The sequence below is a fragment of the Cariama cristata genome, unplaced genomic scaffold (genome assembly GCF_000690535.1).
Source record: "Cariama cristata isolate BGI_N322 unplaced genomic scaffold, ASM69053v1 scaffold18198, whole genome shotgun sequence".
NCBI classification, from domain to species: Eukaryota; Metazoa; Chordata; class Aves; order Cariamiformes; family Cariamidae; genus Cariama; species Cariama cristata.
Genome location: NW_009629590.1, coordinates 38,795 through 56,408, shown reverse-complemented (window position 1 = coordinate 56,408; position 17,614 = coordinate 38,795). Strand labels below are relative to the sequence as shown.

At 42.0% G+C, this 17,614-nt stretch overlaps 1 protein-coding gene across 1 annotated transcript in view; it reads left to right on the top strand.

Moving 5' to 3' along the window:
- Window positions 1–785: 785 nt before the first annotated feature.
- Window positions 786–17,614, top strand: part of SPTBN1 (spectrin, beta, non-erythrocytic 1) — a 48,125-nt gene continuing 31,296 nt past the window's right edge. The window contains exons 1-13 of the mRNA XM_009705227.1: window positions 786–884; window positions 2,125–2,205; window positions 3,003–3,118; window positions 4,162–4,274; window positions 4,895–5,082; window positions 6,103–6,220; window positions 7,629–7,787; window positions 8,407–8,709; window positions 9,525–9,678; window positions 10,369–11,239; window positions 11,381–11,518; window positions 12,155–12,911; window positions 13,172–13,374. Coding sequence (XP_009703529.1) covers window positions 871–884; window positions 2,125–2,205; window positions 3,003–3,118; window positions 4,162–4,274; window positions 4,895–5,082; window positions 6,103–6,220; window positions 7,629–7,787; window positions 8,407–8,709; window positions 9,525–9,678; window positions 10,369–11,239; window positions 11,381–11,518; window positions 12,155–12,911; window positions 13,172–13,374 — 3,215 coding nt within the window. The 5' untranslated portion in view covers window positions 786–870. The remainder of the gene's footprint in view (window positions 885–2,124; window positions 2,206–3,002; window positions 3,119–4,161; window positions 4,275–4,894; window positions 5,083–6,102; window positions 6,221–7,628; window positions 7,788–8,406; window positions 8,710–9,524; window positions 9,679–10,368; window positions 11,240–11,380; window positions 11,519–12,154; window positions 12,912–13,171; window positions 13,375–17,614) is intronic.

Below are 17,614 nucleotides of genomic sequence, written 5' to 3'. Positions count from 1 at the left end.
AAATAACATAGTAATAAATATTTAATATTTTTAACATTCTTTTAAGTTTGGTGTTGCTCAGTGTTGTCCTAATATGAAAGCGTTTGCCTAACTTTCAGTGACAGCAGTGGAACTTCACTGAAGCTACAGTATTGTTTTTAAAAAGCCATGAACTATATCCATAAAATGAGATATATTAGTAAATAGATGAATGAGATAAACTATTAATAGTAGATAGTAAAAAGTGGTTTCCTTTATTATCCCCCTTTTTTTTTTCTCTTTTTCCTCTTTTTATCACTGGATAATGACCTAGAATCTGAAATATCTGGTTGTGATACTGCTAAAGGCAAACGCTATTTCCTCCAAACCTGAAGTTCCACAGTTGTTTGCTCCTATGAAACTCCTGGTTAGCTTTTGCCTGTGGATGCCCTCACGAGGAGCCCTACCTGCTGCACCCCCTCGGCTCCTGGATGTGCTCAGCATCCTGCAGGAGACACTTCGCAGGGTGAAACCATGATGCTGTATAGAGCAGGGTTTGCCTTGACAGTTAGAAATAAATTTTCTGGTGAAGTTTAAACTGTTTTGTCAATGGATTGAACAAAGAGTAATCCTCCAATAGAATAAGGGCAGATGAAACTTTCTTTTGATATGAATGCTCATAAATGAGGAAGAGCATTCACCTACTTCCACCCTGCCTGTCATCATAGATTTCATTTGTTACTTATATTCTGATAGAATTCCTTTCATCTTTTCAAAAAAGACAAAGAATGTGTTTTCTCAGAGAAATATTTAAAACTTCTATGTTAATTTTAGATCCAAGATATCAGTGTTGAAACTGAGGACAACAAGGAGAAGAAATCTGCTAAAGATGCTTTGCTTTTGTGGTGCCAGATGAAGACAGCTGGGTGAGTGTGGATTAAGTGATTATCTCTAAAGCTCTTACAGCATTTTGAGTTTTCATTGAAATAATTTTAAATGGGCAAACACATCTCTCTCCTTAAGTGGATTCAACCAAAAGAAGTGAATTGATGTTTACAAGTCAGAAGATTCTGAATTTATTATATTAATGCTGTGTGATAAACACACCAATCTGATAATGCAGGAATACATAGTAATATGCTGTCTCTTTTTCACCCTATTCTGAAGAAATAATGATGCTTCAGATGTTTGCCACCAACTTTTCCCTCTTTCTATATATATGGAAATATTTCCAAAATGTCTATCTCTGACAGTAACCTTCTTGCATAATTAAATATCTGTTTGTAGAGATTCAGTATGTTTCCCCCACGAAACTTGGATGTCCTTGTGATTATTTGGGGCATTTCAGCATTATTCTAGAGTAACCTTCTTGCATAATTAAATATCTGTAGAGATTCAGTATGTTTCCCCCACAAAACTTGGATGTCCTTGTGATTAGTTGGGGCATTTCAGCATTATTCTAATGGTACTTCATCTTCTCCTTCCAAGAACTTTTATGAAAGTGGTTTGTGAGCAGCCTGAAATTTGTGGAGACTTGCAAAATACCCAGATCACCAAAGAATTTAATTTTGCATCTGTGTATCCATGGGGCACAAAGGTGGCTTTCATAGGTGCTTTGTTTAAAAGTCAGACAGTGACTAGGGTCAGTCCTTGAAGATGCCCTAGCAGACAATTTCCAGGAAAAATTAATGTATCGCTGCTCCCAGCCACCAGAAAAAGTTTTACTCCTCTCTGTTCCTCCAGCTGTTCCTGCTCTTCTCTTGAACTTGGTATTTTGAGTACCTGAAAATAATTCTTTGCCAGCAGATAAATCAGGAGCAGGTTTTAGACTTGCAGGGATTTGAAACCTCGGAGGCTGCAGGTTGGGCAGCAAGTTATAAAACAGTAGCTTCAAGTGATTACTTCAAAGGGCGTTTAGAGCTTTTATCTGGAATGCATATTAATTCTGCAGGGTTTACAAGTGTAAATGAGATGCACTTAGCTCTAGTGTCAGTCTCCGATTAGAGAACAGTCATAATGATAGATCGTCCATCGTGGGATGGTAATATCCCACCCTGAGGTTTACAATGAACGTGTCACTCCCGCAACCAGCTTTTAGTGACAGTGTGCAGAGCCGCAGCAGGGATGCTGTATTGATTGTGCTCTCTTTGGTTTTTGTTCTGCCAGTTACCCCAATGTCAACATTCACAACTTTACAACAAGCTGGAGGGATGGGATGGCTTTCAATGCACTAATACATAAGCACAGGTACGTGTGGGTAAATGCCTTTATGGATTTGAAAGCTTGGACTGTTGCAATGTGCACTGGGTTTTGCAGTTACCTGGCGGCTTGATTTTAAAACCTGTGGAGAGGAGGAAGTTGAAGAATTGCTGAGAGTTTTACAGCCTTGCTTTAGAGCTTTACAGCTCTTGCAGTCACTGTGAACTCATCTGGGCAACAGCTTCTCACATCACAAGTCAGAACAGGTTGTGTTTGGTTTCAAGAGAGTAAATTACACATGTGATTGTTTTGGTTTGTGACCCACCAGGCTGGAAGAAAAGTTCTTGTACCTTACTGAGTAACCGATGGTCGGGTCTGGTTGCCTAGAATTCAGGGGCAGGAGGGGGGAACCACACACAGCAGCAGCCTGGAGGGGAAAGAAATCCCTTTGAAGGGATGGCAGAATGTGGTGCTAGACTGACATGGCTGAGAATGCTGCTCATTGTCATGCTCTGGTGAAGTTACTGGGACGGCTTGCACGCTTACGTGGGCATGAGGAGAGGCTGTGTGACCACAACTTTGTTCCTCTCTTTTCCAGGGTCACCTTTACTGCTGTTAAGCTATCCTCCTTTTGTTCCATGGGCTAGATTCTGCTGTGGCGTGTGCTAGGCATTACTTCATTCCTGTAACACTACTGTTGAAATCCACAGGGCTACTGGGCAAGCGAAACCTTGGCAGCATGAGGGGCCAGGTTTTCTGAGGATTGCAGATTTTAGTTCATTTGTTCATTTGAGGGTAGCTGCACTGTGCTTTGGGAAATCTAAAGAATTTTCCATCCTGTCTAGGCCTGATCTGATTGATTTTGACAAGCTGAAGAAATCAAATGCACACTACAATCTGCAGAATGCTTTTAACCTTGCAGAGCAACACCTTGGTCTTACTAAGCTCCTGGACCCCGAGGGTAAGAATTCCTGCAGTTTCAGCACTTGGCGGCTCTTTGTGGGCTCTTTTCTCCCACCCCTCCTTGTCACAGGGCACAGCTTTGTGCTACCTTTTTGTGTTAAAGAGCAGCTGGATGCTGCTGACTCACCTGGTGACACCGCCAGAGAGAGAAGGAGAGAATGCAAGATGTCTCCTGCAGAAGACTGAGCAGCAGTAGCACAAGAACCCTTAAGCCTGTGTTTATTTTTGCCCATCTGACAAGATCACTGGGCTGGCAGTGTATACATAAAATCATTCCAGTTAGAGGCACCCTTCTGATCTGCTCTGAGAAACACTTTCTGTGAACTGGAAGGTGAATAATGTGGGTTACAGTGAATAGTTAACAGCTTCTTTCACAGACACTCAGTGAGTTTTAGACTGTGCTTTCATGAGAATGTGCATCCTCATGCGTATTGGAAGGCGTGCTCACAGTGCTAGGACAAGAAACTTTCTTGTCACAGGGCAAATACAGGCTATGTGTTTGGGCGAGTTTATTCTTGCTTACTTTCCAGTGCCTCAGAATTGCTGCAGGAAAGGAAATAATTTGTTTTCCATCGGTATGTCTCAGAAGATTTGCCTGCACTGACATAGTATTAGGTTTGAATTCACCTCTCCAAATGCTGATACAGCATTGAAGTTCTCAATTAACGGTAGTTCTGTCAGCTCACACAGACACTGGAGAAGTTATTTGGCCATGCACAAGCTGTGGCAAAGTCTGGAACCTGACTCTAAGGCCCAAAGGCCAGTAGCCCACAGACACGTGGTTTAACCACAGTGCGCACTAAGACGAAGAGATAAAGCAGCACTTCTTAGTGACGGAGTTCAATATTGTTCAACACCACGTAGTCCAGAACCAGTCCACAGCTGTGGAATTTATTTCTGAGTAGGACATAAATCTTAGGAGCTGAACTGCCACTGAACCCATCTCTCTGTCTCTTAACTGCATCCTTGTTGCGTTATTAGCTTTGTTGTTTTAACCCATGCACCCTCAGTATGCTAAGACAACTCTTGTTTGGTTTGCAGACATCAGTGTTGATCATCCTGATGAAAAGTCAATCATCACCTATGTGGTGACATACTACCACTATTTCTCCAAGATGAAAGCTTTAGCTGTTGAAGGAAAACGCATCGGAAAGGTTTGCAAGTTTGACTTATAAATTGTTATAAAGCAATTGAAATATTTCTGATTTTTTTTTTTCCTCTTGGGTGTTAGTTTTTTACGAGTCCACTGTATGGTAGTTTTTAGTTTTTGAACATGTTTTGAATGTGAAATATTCCCGTATGACTGAGGAGTAGTTAATTTCTAACAGCCTCATACTAGAAAACATTTGGCTGGTGTTTTATTTTTGCTAGTTAATTTTGCATCATTGCCACTTTTCCTTTCTTGTTAACTGCTCCTCACCCTCTGGGTCCTCTGTCTCTTCTGGAGCCCAGGGAAGTCCCTCATTTAAAAAATGTGCAGTCATTCTCTGCCCTTTGGTGAAGTTGCCCCCATCTTTACAGCTGGCAGACTGAACATGAATCCTTTTATAAGCCTCAGCTCTGCCCCTCTATTGCCTGGGATCATGGGAATTCACTGCTGAAAAATGCAAAACCCTCGTTCGTCAGGGATCCCAGCCCCTGTGGCGCTCAGGAGTGAGCGGTCTGATTGATAAGTCACATCTCCCAACAGTTTCTTTTTTGTAGCTTGTTGGATTTAAACGACTGAAGAGCACTGTCCTTGTTACCCACGTTATGTTGTGCTGCTTTGTTGCAGGTGCTTGACAATGCCATTGAAACAGAGAAAATGATTGAAAAATACGAATCGCTGGCTTCTGACCTTCTTGAGTGGATTGAGCAAACCATTATCATCCTCAACAATCGCAAATTTGCCAACTCGCTAGTTGGTGTGCAACAGCAGCTGCAGGCATTCAACACTTACCGCACAGTAGAGAAACCACCCAAGTAATTTTAATCTTAGCTTAAAACAACAGTGGTCTTGTTTTGTTTAGTCAATCAGTGATTTATTTTTTTTAAAAAAACAAACACATCCAAGTAATTTTAATCTTGGCTTAAGAATTTATTTATCTGAACAAACCCAGATATCACATTTCTAATTGGCACTCATCATTATTACTCAGGGCCTGTTTGCTTTATGCTATTCAATGTGCAGATAGTAACAACAATAAAAAATGGGTCGCTTGCAGGATCTTAGAGTCCTTGAAGCTATCTCTTCACTGAGATGCCTGCCTTCTAATATGAGTGGTAATAGAACACCATGTTAATATAGTAATATCACCAGTCATCCTTGCTAGCAGCGTATCATTCCAATACACTGCTATTAAAAGAATCTTACTGCTTATCCAAAATCAAGAGGAAGTGTGTCTGGCTTTGTAAAACATAACTGTCCTTACTAAAACTGATATAGCCAAACTGTGCAACTTATTTCTGGAAAGTTTCTTTTAGCATTGTAATATCAGATCTGTTTATTTTTTTTGTCTAATACAAGTTCTAATGGATAATAATCACAATCCAAAACATGGCAGAGCATCTTCTAAAATTGCAGACTATTCCCAGGTGCCTGTGGAGTTTGTTTATTTCCCAGGCATGCAACTCAGGGAAAACAGTGGGAAGAGTTTATTGGCTGCAGTGGGCTTTAAATAAAACTTCCATTTCTTGTCTTGATAGAGTAAACTAGGACAGCGCATGTAATAGAATAAAAAAAATGCAGTCTTCTGTCCCCCAAGGGGGTTTAAATCTAAACATGCCGACAACTGACTTCTGTGAAGTTTCTTTTGCTGTTTGACCCAACTGGTTCCAGGGGATGTGTGGGCTATTTCAATTGCTTCCAGCTTTCACACAAGATGAAGGTGTTTATCTGAATGCTCCATTCATAACGTCAGTATTTTAAGGAAGTGCTTTGTAATACCTTAGTAGCAATGAAAGCTTTATTGTAACTCAATTCCTTTGCAAAATCTTGTTCAGATTTACAGAAAAAGGAAACCTGGAAGTGCTGCTTTTTACCATCCAAAGCAAAATGAGAGCCAACAATCAGAAAGTATACATGCCAAGGGAGGGCAAACTCATCTCTGACATTAACAAGGTAAACTGAGCCAGCTCCTGCCATGGGGCTCAGAATTTTGTTGTTTTCTTTCAGTCTCTTGCTCAGCGTACTGGGAAGAAACCCATTTGCTATCTCCAGCCTTGATGTGGGGGACCGTAAGGGTTGGGTGAGGTGGGGTGACCTTTTCTTACAGCTTGGACTCACTAATCTGAACTGAGTCACTGGGCATCCTCAACATCTGTAAGATCTTCTGCACTGGAAAAAATGCTCTCTCATTCTGGTTATGGCTCTCGTAGCCCTGCTTTGCTCCTCCATGGTCCTGGTTATTAGAGTTAATCGATGGAAGGTAGCAACGCTATCTAGGTACTGTAGCCCTTCCCGTTTACCCCTTAGCCCCCCTGCCCGCAGTGTGGGAGAGTGAAGGAAGCACCATGACCGATGTTGTGGGTTCCCTGTCAGGGTTTATGCAGCTATTTTTCATGCTGGTGCAGCTGGCAGAACAGCAGCAGAGCTGACAAGCTCTCTCGAGGATGACAAACAACTTAAAACTGTGAGCTTTCCTCTTTTGTGTTTGATCATGCTTGGCATTCCCAGAGCAGCTGTTGTGGGTGTCTGTGGCCTCGGTCTGCATCCTAGAGAGCAGTAAACTGCACAGCTCTCCTGTTTGCATTAAACCCCTGTGCCTGTGAATGCCCACAATACTTGGGTTTCAGGCAGTTTCACATCTGTTAGGATTTAGAAGAATCTAGGGTAGTTTGGGTTTAATTGTGGGGGTTTTTGTTGTTTGTAAGAAGATCTGAAAGGTGATTAGCTGGTTTTCAACATGCTTCTAAGACTTATTATTTTTGTAATGTTAATGTCATGCATGTGAATAACTTTTGGCTTTGAGGGAGAAAAGGACTTGTATGCACCAAAAGTAACCAAGTTGGGCAGTTGTTTTCTTTTTCAAAGTGGATGTAATAAAGAACAACAATTATATGTTGATTTTAGAGGTTAGAGGACATGAATCTCTAATTCTTATTTCCTAAAAGAGGAAGATAGAATCCGCTTATTTGGGAGTAGAGCTCAGCAGATTATTTTTTTTTTTTTTAAACAAATACTCTCTTACACATTCAGACCAGGTGGTTTGCTTAGGCTTTGTTGGAGTCAAAAACCAAATGAACTTGATAAAATGCATCTGAGAGAAACAAGTGTTATACTCCTTGCTCAGAAAATGAATGACTGAATGAATTGAGAACAAATTTTAAGTCATGCGCTTATATTAGCAAACAAGGTGTAAGGCCAGCCAATGCAAACCAGATTTATTGGCACCTAAATAAATAAGCCAGTTTTGTGAAACTTGGCTGTAGTGGCTTCAGTCCTGATTTCATGCAAAGAAGATGTGATTTATCATAATCCTATAAGAATGTGTGTTTCGAAGATGCATGTTTTTTCTCCACGTCTTCAGGCCTGGGAAAGACTGGAAAAAGCTGAACATGAAAGAGAACTGGCACTGCGAAATGAGCTCATCAGACAAGAGAAACTGGAACAACTTGCACGCAGATTTGATCGCAAGGCAGCTATGAGAGAAACTTGGCTGAGTGAAAATCAACGTCTCGTTTCTCAGGTGCTGCTTTCAGAAATTGTCTGTGTGACTAAAATGATTCCCATGAGTAACTATAGGATACAGTTCTTGCAAAGAGAACGTTTCCTCCCCTATGCCTCATATTTTACTGAATCTGTGTAATATTTATATGTATTGTACGTGTGCACAAATGTATATTTAGTGTATATGTACTGTATGTCCTATCTTTAATGCATGTGAGGTGTCCCTTCCTTGAATCTATCAGTCTGTACTTGGGAGATACTGATGTGGAAATACCTACCCATAGTCAAGATTTTCTTTGTCTTAATATTTTGGTCAATTCAGTGGAATTAGCCCAGGAGTTAATTTCATTTTTTAATATTAGAGATGACTTTAAAAAAATCCAAAGCCCCAGCCTAATCCTGATGGCACGCTGTGGTTCTTCCCCCAAAGGCAGTAAATGATAGCTCTCATTTTTATCAGTGGTTCTCTCGTTATCAGAGGTATCTTTTATTTTGTTAAAGACGACTTTTCAGAGCATTTTGAGATCCCGGATTTGCTAACAAGTGTACTCTGCACAATCGGAAATCATGTTAGAGTTTGAGCAGTAGGGCTTTTCTCCTCAGCAGCCGTTACTAAAGAAGTGTCTCTGTCTTTACAGGATAATTTTGGCTTTGACCTTCCAGCAGTAGAGGCCGCAACAAAGAAGCATGAGGCCATTGAAACAGACATTGCGGCATACGAAGAACGAGTCCAGGCCGTGGTTGCGGTTGCGAGGGAGCTTGAGACTGAAAATTACCATGATATCAAACGCATTACTGCGAGAAAGGACAATGTTATACGCCTATGGGAGTATCTCCTGGAGCTGCTCAGGGCACGGAGACAGCGGCTGGAGATGAATCTTGGTCTGCAAAAGATTTTCCAGGAGATGCTGTACATTATGGACTGGATGGATGAGATGAAGGTAGATGTTAGCCATCTGAGAACGTAGTCCAAGTATTCTGCAGAGGTTTAGATGTCACTTTTGGTAAATTTTTAAGGTCCATTTTGCCCTCTGGTTTAATACACAAATGCAGAAGATCCACATTCAAGAGCAGTGAACAAATTCCTTATATCTTATGATGATTTTTTAACAATAAAGATTAAAAACAAGTAAGGAAAAAGAACAAGTTCACTCCTATAAAATGCTGCTTTTCTGCTTCATGCCTGTCTCATAAGGGCCAGAGGCTTTGGTCACAGTGCTTGGGTAAGGATGATGATTTTGGTGAAAGGGAATTAAATAATGTCTCTTCACATCACAATTTACATGGGGAACAAGTCACCTCTTCACCTCTGTGCTTTAAAAAGCATGACTTTTTTCCTGTCTGTTCTCCTGGGATCTGGGAAGGGAAAGGACCATGACTTTGTTCTTGTCCATCAGCCAGCAGAACTTGGAAGCTGTTGGAGGCAAGAAAGATGTGCGTAGCGCAGTGACAGCTCCCAGCACCTGGACTGAGTGCTTTTCATTGGCCCTCCTGGGCTAGCTTAGCTTCTCAACATCCGAGACTTGAAACTGCATTAAAGAGCAGTCAAGTTCTTCATGGTTGACAGTGATTTTAAAAATAGTGGCTCAAATTCCTATCTGCCATGTCTCTGTACATTTGAAATACCTCTGGGCCTGGTGTTTCTCTGGACTTAAATCAGTGTAACAACAGAGAACAGTGTAATGCCTGGAGTCTTTAAGAAACAAACAGCTTATGGCCTTCAGCCCATTTTACTTGTCTTCTGCATTTTGATCAGGTGCTTCTGCTGTCTCAAGACTATGGCAAACATTTGTTAGGAGTTGAAGACCTGTTGCAGAAACATGCTCTTGTGGAAGCGGACATTGCTATTCAGGCTGAGAGAGTGAGAGGCGTAAATGCATCTGCTCAGAAGTTTGCCACTGATGGAGAAGGTAATAGCCAGCACGTCCTTCCTTGTCTTAATTACATATGAGGTTATCTATAAGCCTCATTAGTTCTACAAGGCACGTTAGATTAAATTCAACACCAGAATAAGAGAATCCAGCTTCATTTGTTCCTTCTTTACTCACTGTGTCAATGATTAATTTGTCCAGGTACCTGCTCAAGAATTCATTGTGGCATTGTGTTTTGCATGGGATGTCACGCTCCTAACCAGCAGCTGCTGTAACTTTGTAGTAGTCACCATTAATTCCCCCTTCTGTGTTTCTAATGCAAACAATACAGATTATTGGACCTAGACTGATACTGTCCCAGTTTGTCCTAAATAAAAGCAATTGCACTAAAGCAATGTCATTAACTAGAGTAAATGATGTTCATTTTGTGCAGTTGTGTGTATGAAGCTGGTATAAATCTGGAGTAGTGAATTTTGTTTCACTGAAAACAGTCATGGATATCTTTCACGATTTTTTTGTCTTTACATGAAGAACAGTATCCTTCTGATCTGTGTTATTGTACGGTAGAACTTGAATAGTTCACGTTCACTTTCAGGAGACTAACTATGAATTCTTCTATGTAAACTTTGTAGCTAGAACAAAGAGGAATTAAGAACTCTGTGTATGCCCCAGCTGTAGAGATGAAAATGAATCAGTCCAAGTTGTAATGTACATTCTCTATCTGAACAGGTTACAAACCGTGTGACCCGCAGGTTATCAGGGACCGTGTTGCTCACATGGAGTTCTGTTACCAAGAGCTGTGCCAGCTCGCAGCTGAGCGCCGGGCCCGCTTGGAGGAGTCCCGGCGCCTCTGGAAGTTCTTCTGGGAAATGGCTGAAGAAGAAGGTTGGATCAGGGAGAAGGAACAGATCCTGTCATCTGATGACTATGGGAAGGACCTAACCAGTGTCGTCCGTCTATTGAGTAAACATAAGGCATTTGAAGATGAAATGAGTGGTCGTAGTGGCCACTTTCAGCAGGCGATAAAAGAAGGTGAAGACATGATTGCGGAGGAGCATTTTGGGTCTGAGAAAATCAGAGAAAGAATTAAGGATATCCGGGAGCAGTGGGCTAACTTGGAACAGTTATCCGCCATTAGGAAGAAGCGTCTGGAGGAAGCCTCTCTCCTTCACCAGTTCCAGGCTGACGCTGATGATATTGATGCATGGATGTTGGACATCCTCAAAATTGTCTCCAGCAATGATGTTGGCCACGATGAGTATTCCACTCAGTCCTTGGTCAAGAAACACAAAGATGTGGCTGAAGAGATTGCAAGCTACCGGCCAACCATTGACTCCCTTCATGAACAAGCAAAGGCTCTACCACAGGAGCATGCCGGATCTCCAGATGTGCAAGGCAGATTGTCCGGAATAGAGGAAAGATACAAAGAGGTTGCTGAGCTGACTCGGCTGCGTAAACAGGCCTTGCAGGATACCCTTGCTCTTTATAAGATGTTCAGTGAAGCAGATGCTTGTGAGCTTTGGATTGATGAAAAGGAGAAGTGGCTGAATAATATGCAGATTCCAGAGAAGCTGGAGGACCTGGAAGTGATCCAGCACAGGTGAGAATGCCTTTACCAGGAGGTTTGGGGAATACTGGGTGGAAGTTTACCTACACCAGCTACCTTTCTCAGTTTGCCTGTGGCTCAGATTCTCCAACACCTGTGTGATCTCATTTTTGTTTGTTTTTTCCACCCCTCCAGATTTGAAAGCTTAGAACCAGAGATGAACAATCAGGCATCCCGTGTTGCAGTAGTGAACCAAATTGCTAGACAGCTAATGCACAGCGGCCATCCAAGTGAGAAGGAGATCAAAGCACAGCAAGATAAACTCAATACAAGGTAAGTGAAGGCCTCATGCTCATGAACTTGACACTGGCTGAAACAAGTACAGTGGAGTCATTTGTGTTTCTTATATGTGTTTTTTAAGATATTCTGATACTGTTAACCTGAAGCATCTTCAAGGTAGGCCTTTAAAGCTTCAGAAGGAAAAGAGCCGTGTCTTTCAAATATTTGATTAACAGATGGAGTTTTGCTATTGACTTCAATCAGGTCCTCAGTGTATCAGTACCTTGATTTGAGAGCTGGAAATTTACTGTAGTGCTATTATTGTAAAAAAGAAACCAATATAATTTCATGTAAACTCACTCTCTTTTTTTTGGCTTCAAAATAAACCAAGAGAGTACATTTAGTGTGAAAATCAGATGTAACTGGCAATTTTTCACTTGAGGAAAAATTATACTCTTAAGGCCTTAGTGTTGCTGGCACTTGTCATATTCTAATATATGCCGTAGCTTGGCTGTTTTGCTGAAACTATTGATGATACGGGAAGGACTGAAAAGAACATGAATAGTTAGGTTATTTCATGGCTTACCAAGCTAACGTGAGCACCTGCTCACTCAGCAACGTTGCCATATCCTTTTTCCTTATTATACAAAAATCTCAATTTCTCTCCTTTTCTCTCCTCACAAATTTCAGATGGAGCCAGTTCAGAGAACTGGTAGACAGGAAGAAGGATGCTCTGCTCTCTGCTCTGAGTATCCAGAACTACCATCTTGAGTGTAATGAAACCAAATCCTGGATCAGGGAAAAGACCAAAGTGATCGAATCCACACAAGATCTGGGTAATGATCTAGCTGGAGTGATGGCCCTGCAGAGGAAGCTGACAGGCATGGAGCGTGACCTGGTAGCCATTGAAGCCAAGCTAAGTGACCTGCAAAAAGAGGCAGAGAAGTTGGAATCAGAGCATCCTGACCAGGCACAGGCTATCCTTTCACGGCTCGCAGAAATCAACGATGTATGGGAAGAAATGAAGACCACCCTCAAGAACCGGGAGGAATCCCTTGGAGAGGCAAGCAAACTGCAGCAGTTCCTGAGAGATCTGGATGACTTCCAGTCTTGGCTATCCAGAACGCAGACTGCAATTGCATCTGAAGATATGCCAAACACACTGACAGAGGCTGAGAAGCTGCTCACTCAACATGAGAATATTAAGAATGAAATCAATAATTATGAGGAAGATTATCAGAAAATGAGGGACATGGGTGAGATGGTGACACAAGGGCAAACTGACGCTCAGTACATGTTCTTACGCCAGCGCCTACAAGCTTTGGACACTGGATGGAATGAGCTTCACAAAATGTGGGAGAACAGGCAAAATCTCCTTTCCCAGTCTCATGCCTACCAGCTATTTCTCAGAGATACCAAGCAAGCAGAAGCATTTCTTAATAACCAGGCAAGTGGTCAAGATACACCTTATTTCATTTCTGTAGGTTGGCACCATATACTGCAAGCAATTGACAAACAAGATCATCCGGCAGGAGAGCTACAAACAGATAAATTTCCCCTTTTTTAAACTATAATTTGCTTTTTATATTTTACTTCTAACTGTTCTTGGGAGGTGTTTGTATTCATATGCGGTGAATCTGTTGTTGGAGCAGACAGCATAGCCTGAGTATAATACTTTTGTCTCTCTGATTTATGCTTTAATCACAGGAGTATGTTTTGGCACACACAGAAATGCCCACTACCTTGGAAGGGGCAGAAGCTGCTATTAAAAAACAGGAGGATTTCATGACCACGATGGATGCCAATGAAGAGAAGATCAATGCAGTTGTAGAGACTGGCAGGAGGCTAGTTAGTGATGGGAACATTAACTCTGATAAAATCCAGGAGAAAGTGGACTCTATTGATGACAGGTAAGGTCAGAATGATGGCAGGCTGTAGCTGTTCATACTTTATTTCTGTGCTTGGAGAGATGACCTTTTACCAGAATCCAAAGGCAAAGTAACATGTTAGGGAATGTCTGTTGTAGACTGTTCTCTTTGTGCTGTGGAAAAATAGGAACTGTAATGTTTCAAAAATGTGCCAGGCTAAATTACCTCTCCCATTTTCTAGAGACTTACAAGGCAATGAGCTCACTACCCAGAATTTGGCTATAGGAGTGTTGCAGTATAATACTTGGAGTATTAACAGACTTCATGTTATGGTGGGAGCTGTAGCAGTTAGCTGTACCTGGTTCCACAAGTCTTAGATTCCTCTGCTACCTCGTAGCTGATTTAATTATAATAATGTATTCCTGTCCTTTCTCTGAGGAAGGAATGTGGCTCTTGAAGAGCGTAATTGGCATTGTATCTACCCCACCCACTTGGCTTTGATCGCCTTTTCCAACTTGTCTGGCCCTTCTGCAATCAGATTAGGAAGCATTGGTACAAATGTGTCTTTCATCCTAGAACAAGGCTTTTGCTTTGTCTCTTTAGCTGTGGCATGGATGCTATAGAATGTTAAGAGTTTCTTTTTCTTTGAAAAGCAAATGTTCCGTTTTGATGGCTATGATTCATGGTTCTTTCTGCTTTTGGTTTGAATAATAGTGGAGTCTTTCAAGGCGCATTTCAATCGTGAGCATCAGAACACAGCAATAAGCTCATACAGACCTTTTATGTCAAATGTTACTGACGACCCTTCTATCAGACTTGCCTCCTCCCACAGCTGATGAGCTCAGAGTTACCCACATACCTTTACCTCCAAGGAGAAACTGAACTGAAGTAGTTCAGAAAATGTTATGCCTTTCCTGTTTTGGCAAATACGTCCAACGTGTCCCACTGTGTATGCACCCACTTTAGCTGTGGCTCATGGCTTCAAGAAAGGGAGATATTGCTGTTCCCGAGCTTGCTGAGGGTGTCTGAGCCCTCTGACAGCCTAACCCCAAAGATACGTCACGTTTTCATTCTTTCTCTAACCAGCTTGACTCTCTTTAGATCCCAGAGAGAATCTGCAAAGGCCAGGAAGAGAAGATTGTATGAAAGCAATCAAGGTGAAAGCTAGGAAATTAATTTTCCTTATTTACCCTCTCTTGACTTTCAATGTCCTCTGCTATAAGTTTTGCCATCCACTTATGAAAGCACGAGGACTTGATCCTGGCCTTCTGGTCAGGTGTCTTCTTTCTGCAACTTTTGGAATATTAAAAGATAGCATCCAAGGATATAGTAGCAAATGGTGAGCTGCATCTTGCAGCGCTTTCTGAGGTGGCTGGAGTGGGAGACGGCTTCAGCCTCTGTGCTCTGCAGAGAGGTTCCTGCTGCCCTGGCTGTGGTGCTCTGGTGACTGTTTCCCCCCAGTGCAGCTACTCCTCTGTGTCCCCATTGTCCTGTTGCACCCCAGCTGACCACCTGGGCCGTCCTGGCTGTGGCACGTGTACTGGAGTTCCTACTCTGAATGGCAGGCAAGTCCTAGAGACTGTATGTTTTTTTAAGCCCACTTTTTCCCAACGCATTTCCTCAATTCCAAAGCTATTCATGCAGAGCACTGCAAAAATCATCTAGTGAATTGCCATTCAGGAAATCCGTGTGATTGCTCTTTGAGTCTGTAAGGCTGATAAGCCTCAAGAACAAAGCCTTGGGGCTGGGTGTAGTGGGAGTGGTAGCAAAGGAAGCCTCTTTGGTTTTACAAAAAATTGCTCCCCCAACCAAACTCCACCTGGATGTATAACAAAGGACCAAAACAAACAAGTACAAATATGTGCAGCAGCTCCATACTTCCCATATGGAGCTCTTTGTAGTATTGTTAATGGTGTTTTTTACAGTCATGCCTTCAAGCTATTCCAGAGGAGACCCCACTGTCCGTTGGTACAGTAGACAGACCGTGCCCTAAAATGGTTACCATCTCAATTGACATGGTTGGTATCAGGCGAAGGAAGGGGAGGAGAGTGCAGAAGCAGAGTGGAGCTGTGCAGTAGGAGATAAACGCTTCAGCACAATCTTTTAGTGCAGTTCAGGGGAAGGAATAAATAGGAATAAGGACATGGAGAAAGGATGAGGGAAGGAGAAGATAGGTTTGAATGAATCTATCACTTGCTAGCTTTTCCAGCTAGGAAAGAAGCTGGTCTCTCCAGTGCAGCTGTCCCTGCTTTGGTGACTTCTGCTGCTGTTTCTGCCAGCCGGAGGGAAAGCGTTTTCTCCTCCATTTTCACTTGGAAGGGTATAAGGGGACTGCTCTGGTCTGAGTGCCTACACATGGCCTCTTTGATTCTGCAAATGAGATTTAGTTTAAAGACAGTGGCAGATCTGACTCATTATGATCTGGGTCTGTTTTTCATCAGCTTTTGTATTTGTGCAACTTTCTGTTCAACAGAGAACGGAAGTAATTTTGCTTCTTGCCTATTCAGAAAGGAGAGTGCCTCTTGTTTGCTGTGGAACAACTAAAGAAGCTCAAACTGCCTTGCATATATCTCGGTATTCGTAGCAGGCAGTTGCATTCACACTACGTGTGATTTATTATCCCTGCACAGGCTTTGAAACCCACAGGCTTACAGTTAAACCACAAGTGATTTTGTCAGTTTTCAGCATTGTTAGCATTCTCAGGGGCCTCTGGGGAGACAGCATGGGAACACCGTGGCAAATTTTGGTGCTCTGCTCTCGGATTGAGTCAGACACCTCCTTGTGCCGAACAAATCTCATTTTCCTGCTTTAGATTCTTCATAATGTTGCCACAGAAGGAAGATACCCCTATGTTTTAACTGACTATAGTACATTCCCTATCCCCTCTTTTACCTCTTTTACTGGCTTAGCTTGGACATTCGAATCTGAGGTTTCCTCTTCAGATAGGGAAGCCCCCTTTTATGGCAGCCCTAGACACTGCTGTGGTGTAAGTTCATATATCTGATGTGAACAGGCAGATGAATTCAAAGTCATTCTAAATAATTAGAGTCTACAGAGTAAACTCTTTTGTACAAGTGCAGGATCTTCTTCCACAAACTATTTTAACGAATTAGTAAGAAGCAGTTGTTGACAGCATTAATTGTGACAGGGTCCGAGTTTCTGGCCCTTCTCTGCCACGTGCATCTCAGAAGAGCAGGATTATAATAGTTTTGACTGCAATCTGCAGTTGAACAATTAGCTTTGTGCTTTTCTCCACCCTCCAGTGATGGCCGAGTGCTTGTAGCCCTCGGCAGAGCTGCAGTCCAACCTGTCCAGCACCCTGACGTGCCCAGCTGGGGCCTCTGCACACAGGGCCAGGGAAACAGGGTGACCAAGCAGCCTCCTTAACACCACACTTTTCTAGTATCTAGATAAAAATTTGTATTACGAAGGGTTCTGTTCTCCAGTCGGTCTGCCTGTGCATTCTACCTAAAGCCCTTCTGACGTACTGGTAGTAGAGGGTAGGAGAAGCTTTCTAGTGATAGGGGTAGTCATGCACAGAAAATTCTTAAAATCTCTGACGTTGGTGCTTTTAAAGAATTTAGGGAAACATGAACAAGGAATTAATAATATTTAGATATAGCCAGTCTGGGGCAGGAGAACACACTAAATGACTTCTTGAGGCCCTTTATTCCCATCAAAAATAATGTCAATTCTATGATGAAAATACAGGAATTCCTGCCTGTTCCAGCAGTGTCTGTCCTCAAAATACTATTACCACACCTTCAAGTACCCAGTTTAAGCCTTGTTACAGTTCAACTCTGTTGTTCTTCAGAGAATGCTCATCTTTCAGTCTCACTCCATGTCATCTTGAATAACCAAACAACCTCTTCCAGTTAAATAGCTCTAAGCACCAAAGATCATATTTGTTATGCTGAGGACAAAAAACAAAAAAGCAACTATGTTGTCATCTGTTTGATATCCCTGCATGATTTCCCTTCAAAGTTCTTGAAGTTAGTATTTCCAACGCTCTCTGGGAGATGTTTTTGTTAGTTTTTTAAATTCAAGTTTTCTCAACATAAGATCTTCTCTACTTTCTCTTCACTCTATTCAAATAAGTGTCATGACAATTCTCCTTTTAATTTCACAATTTGTGTCCTCTCCAGGTTATATAAGTCTATAATGTAATCTAGCCTTAAATCTATGAAATCATAATGACAGAATCACCCAGGCAATTCCTTGCTTCATTTTAGCAACCTGAGTAATGCACTGTATTTGCCCAGGCGTATAAAAACGAACCAAG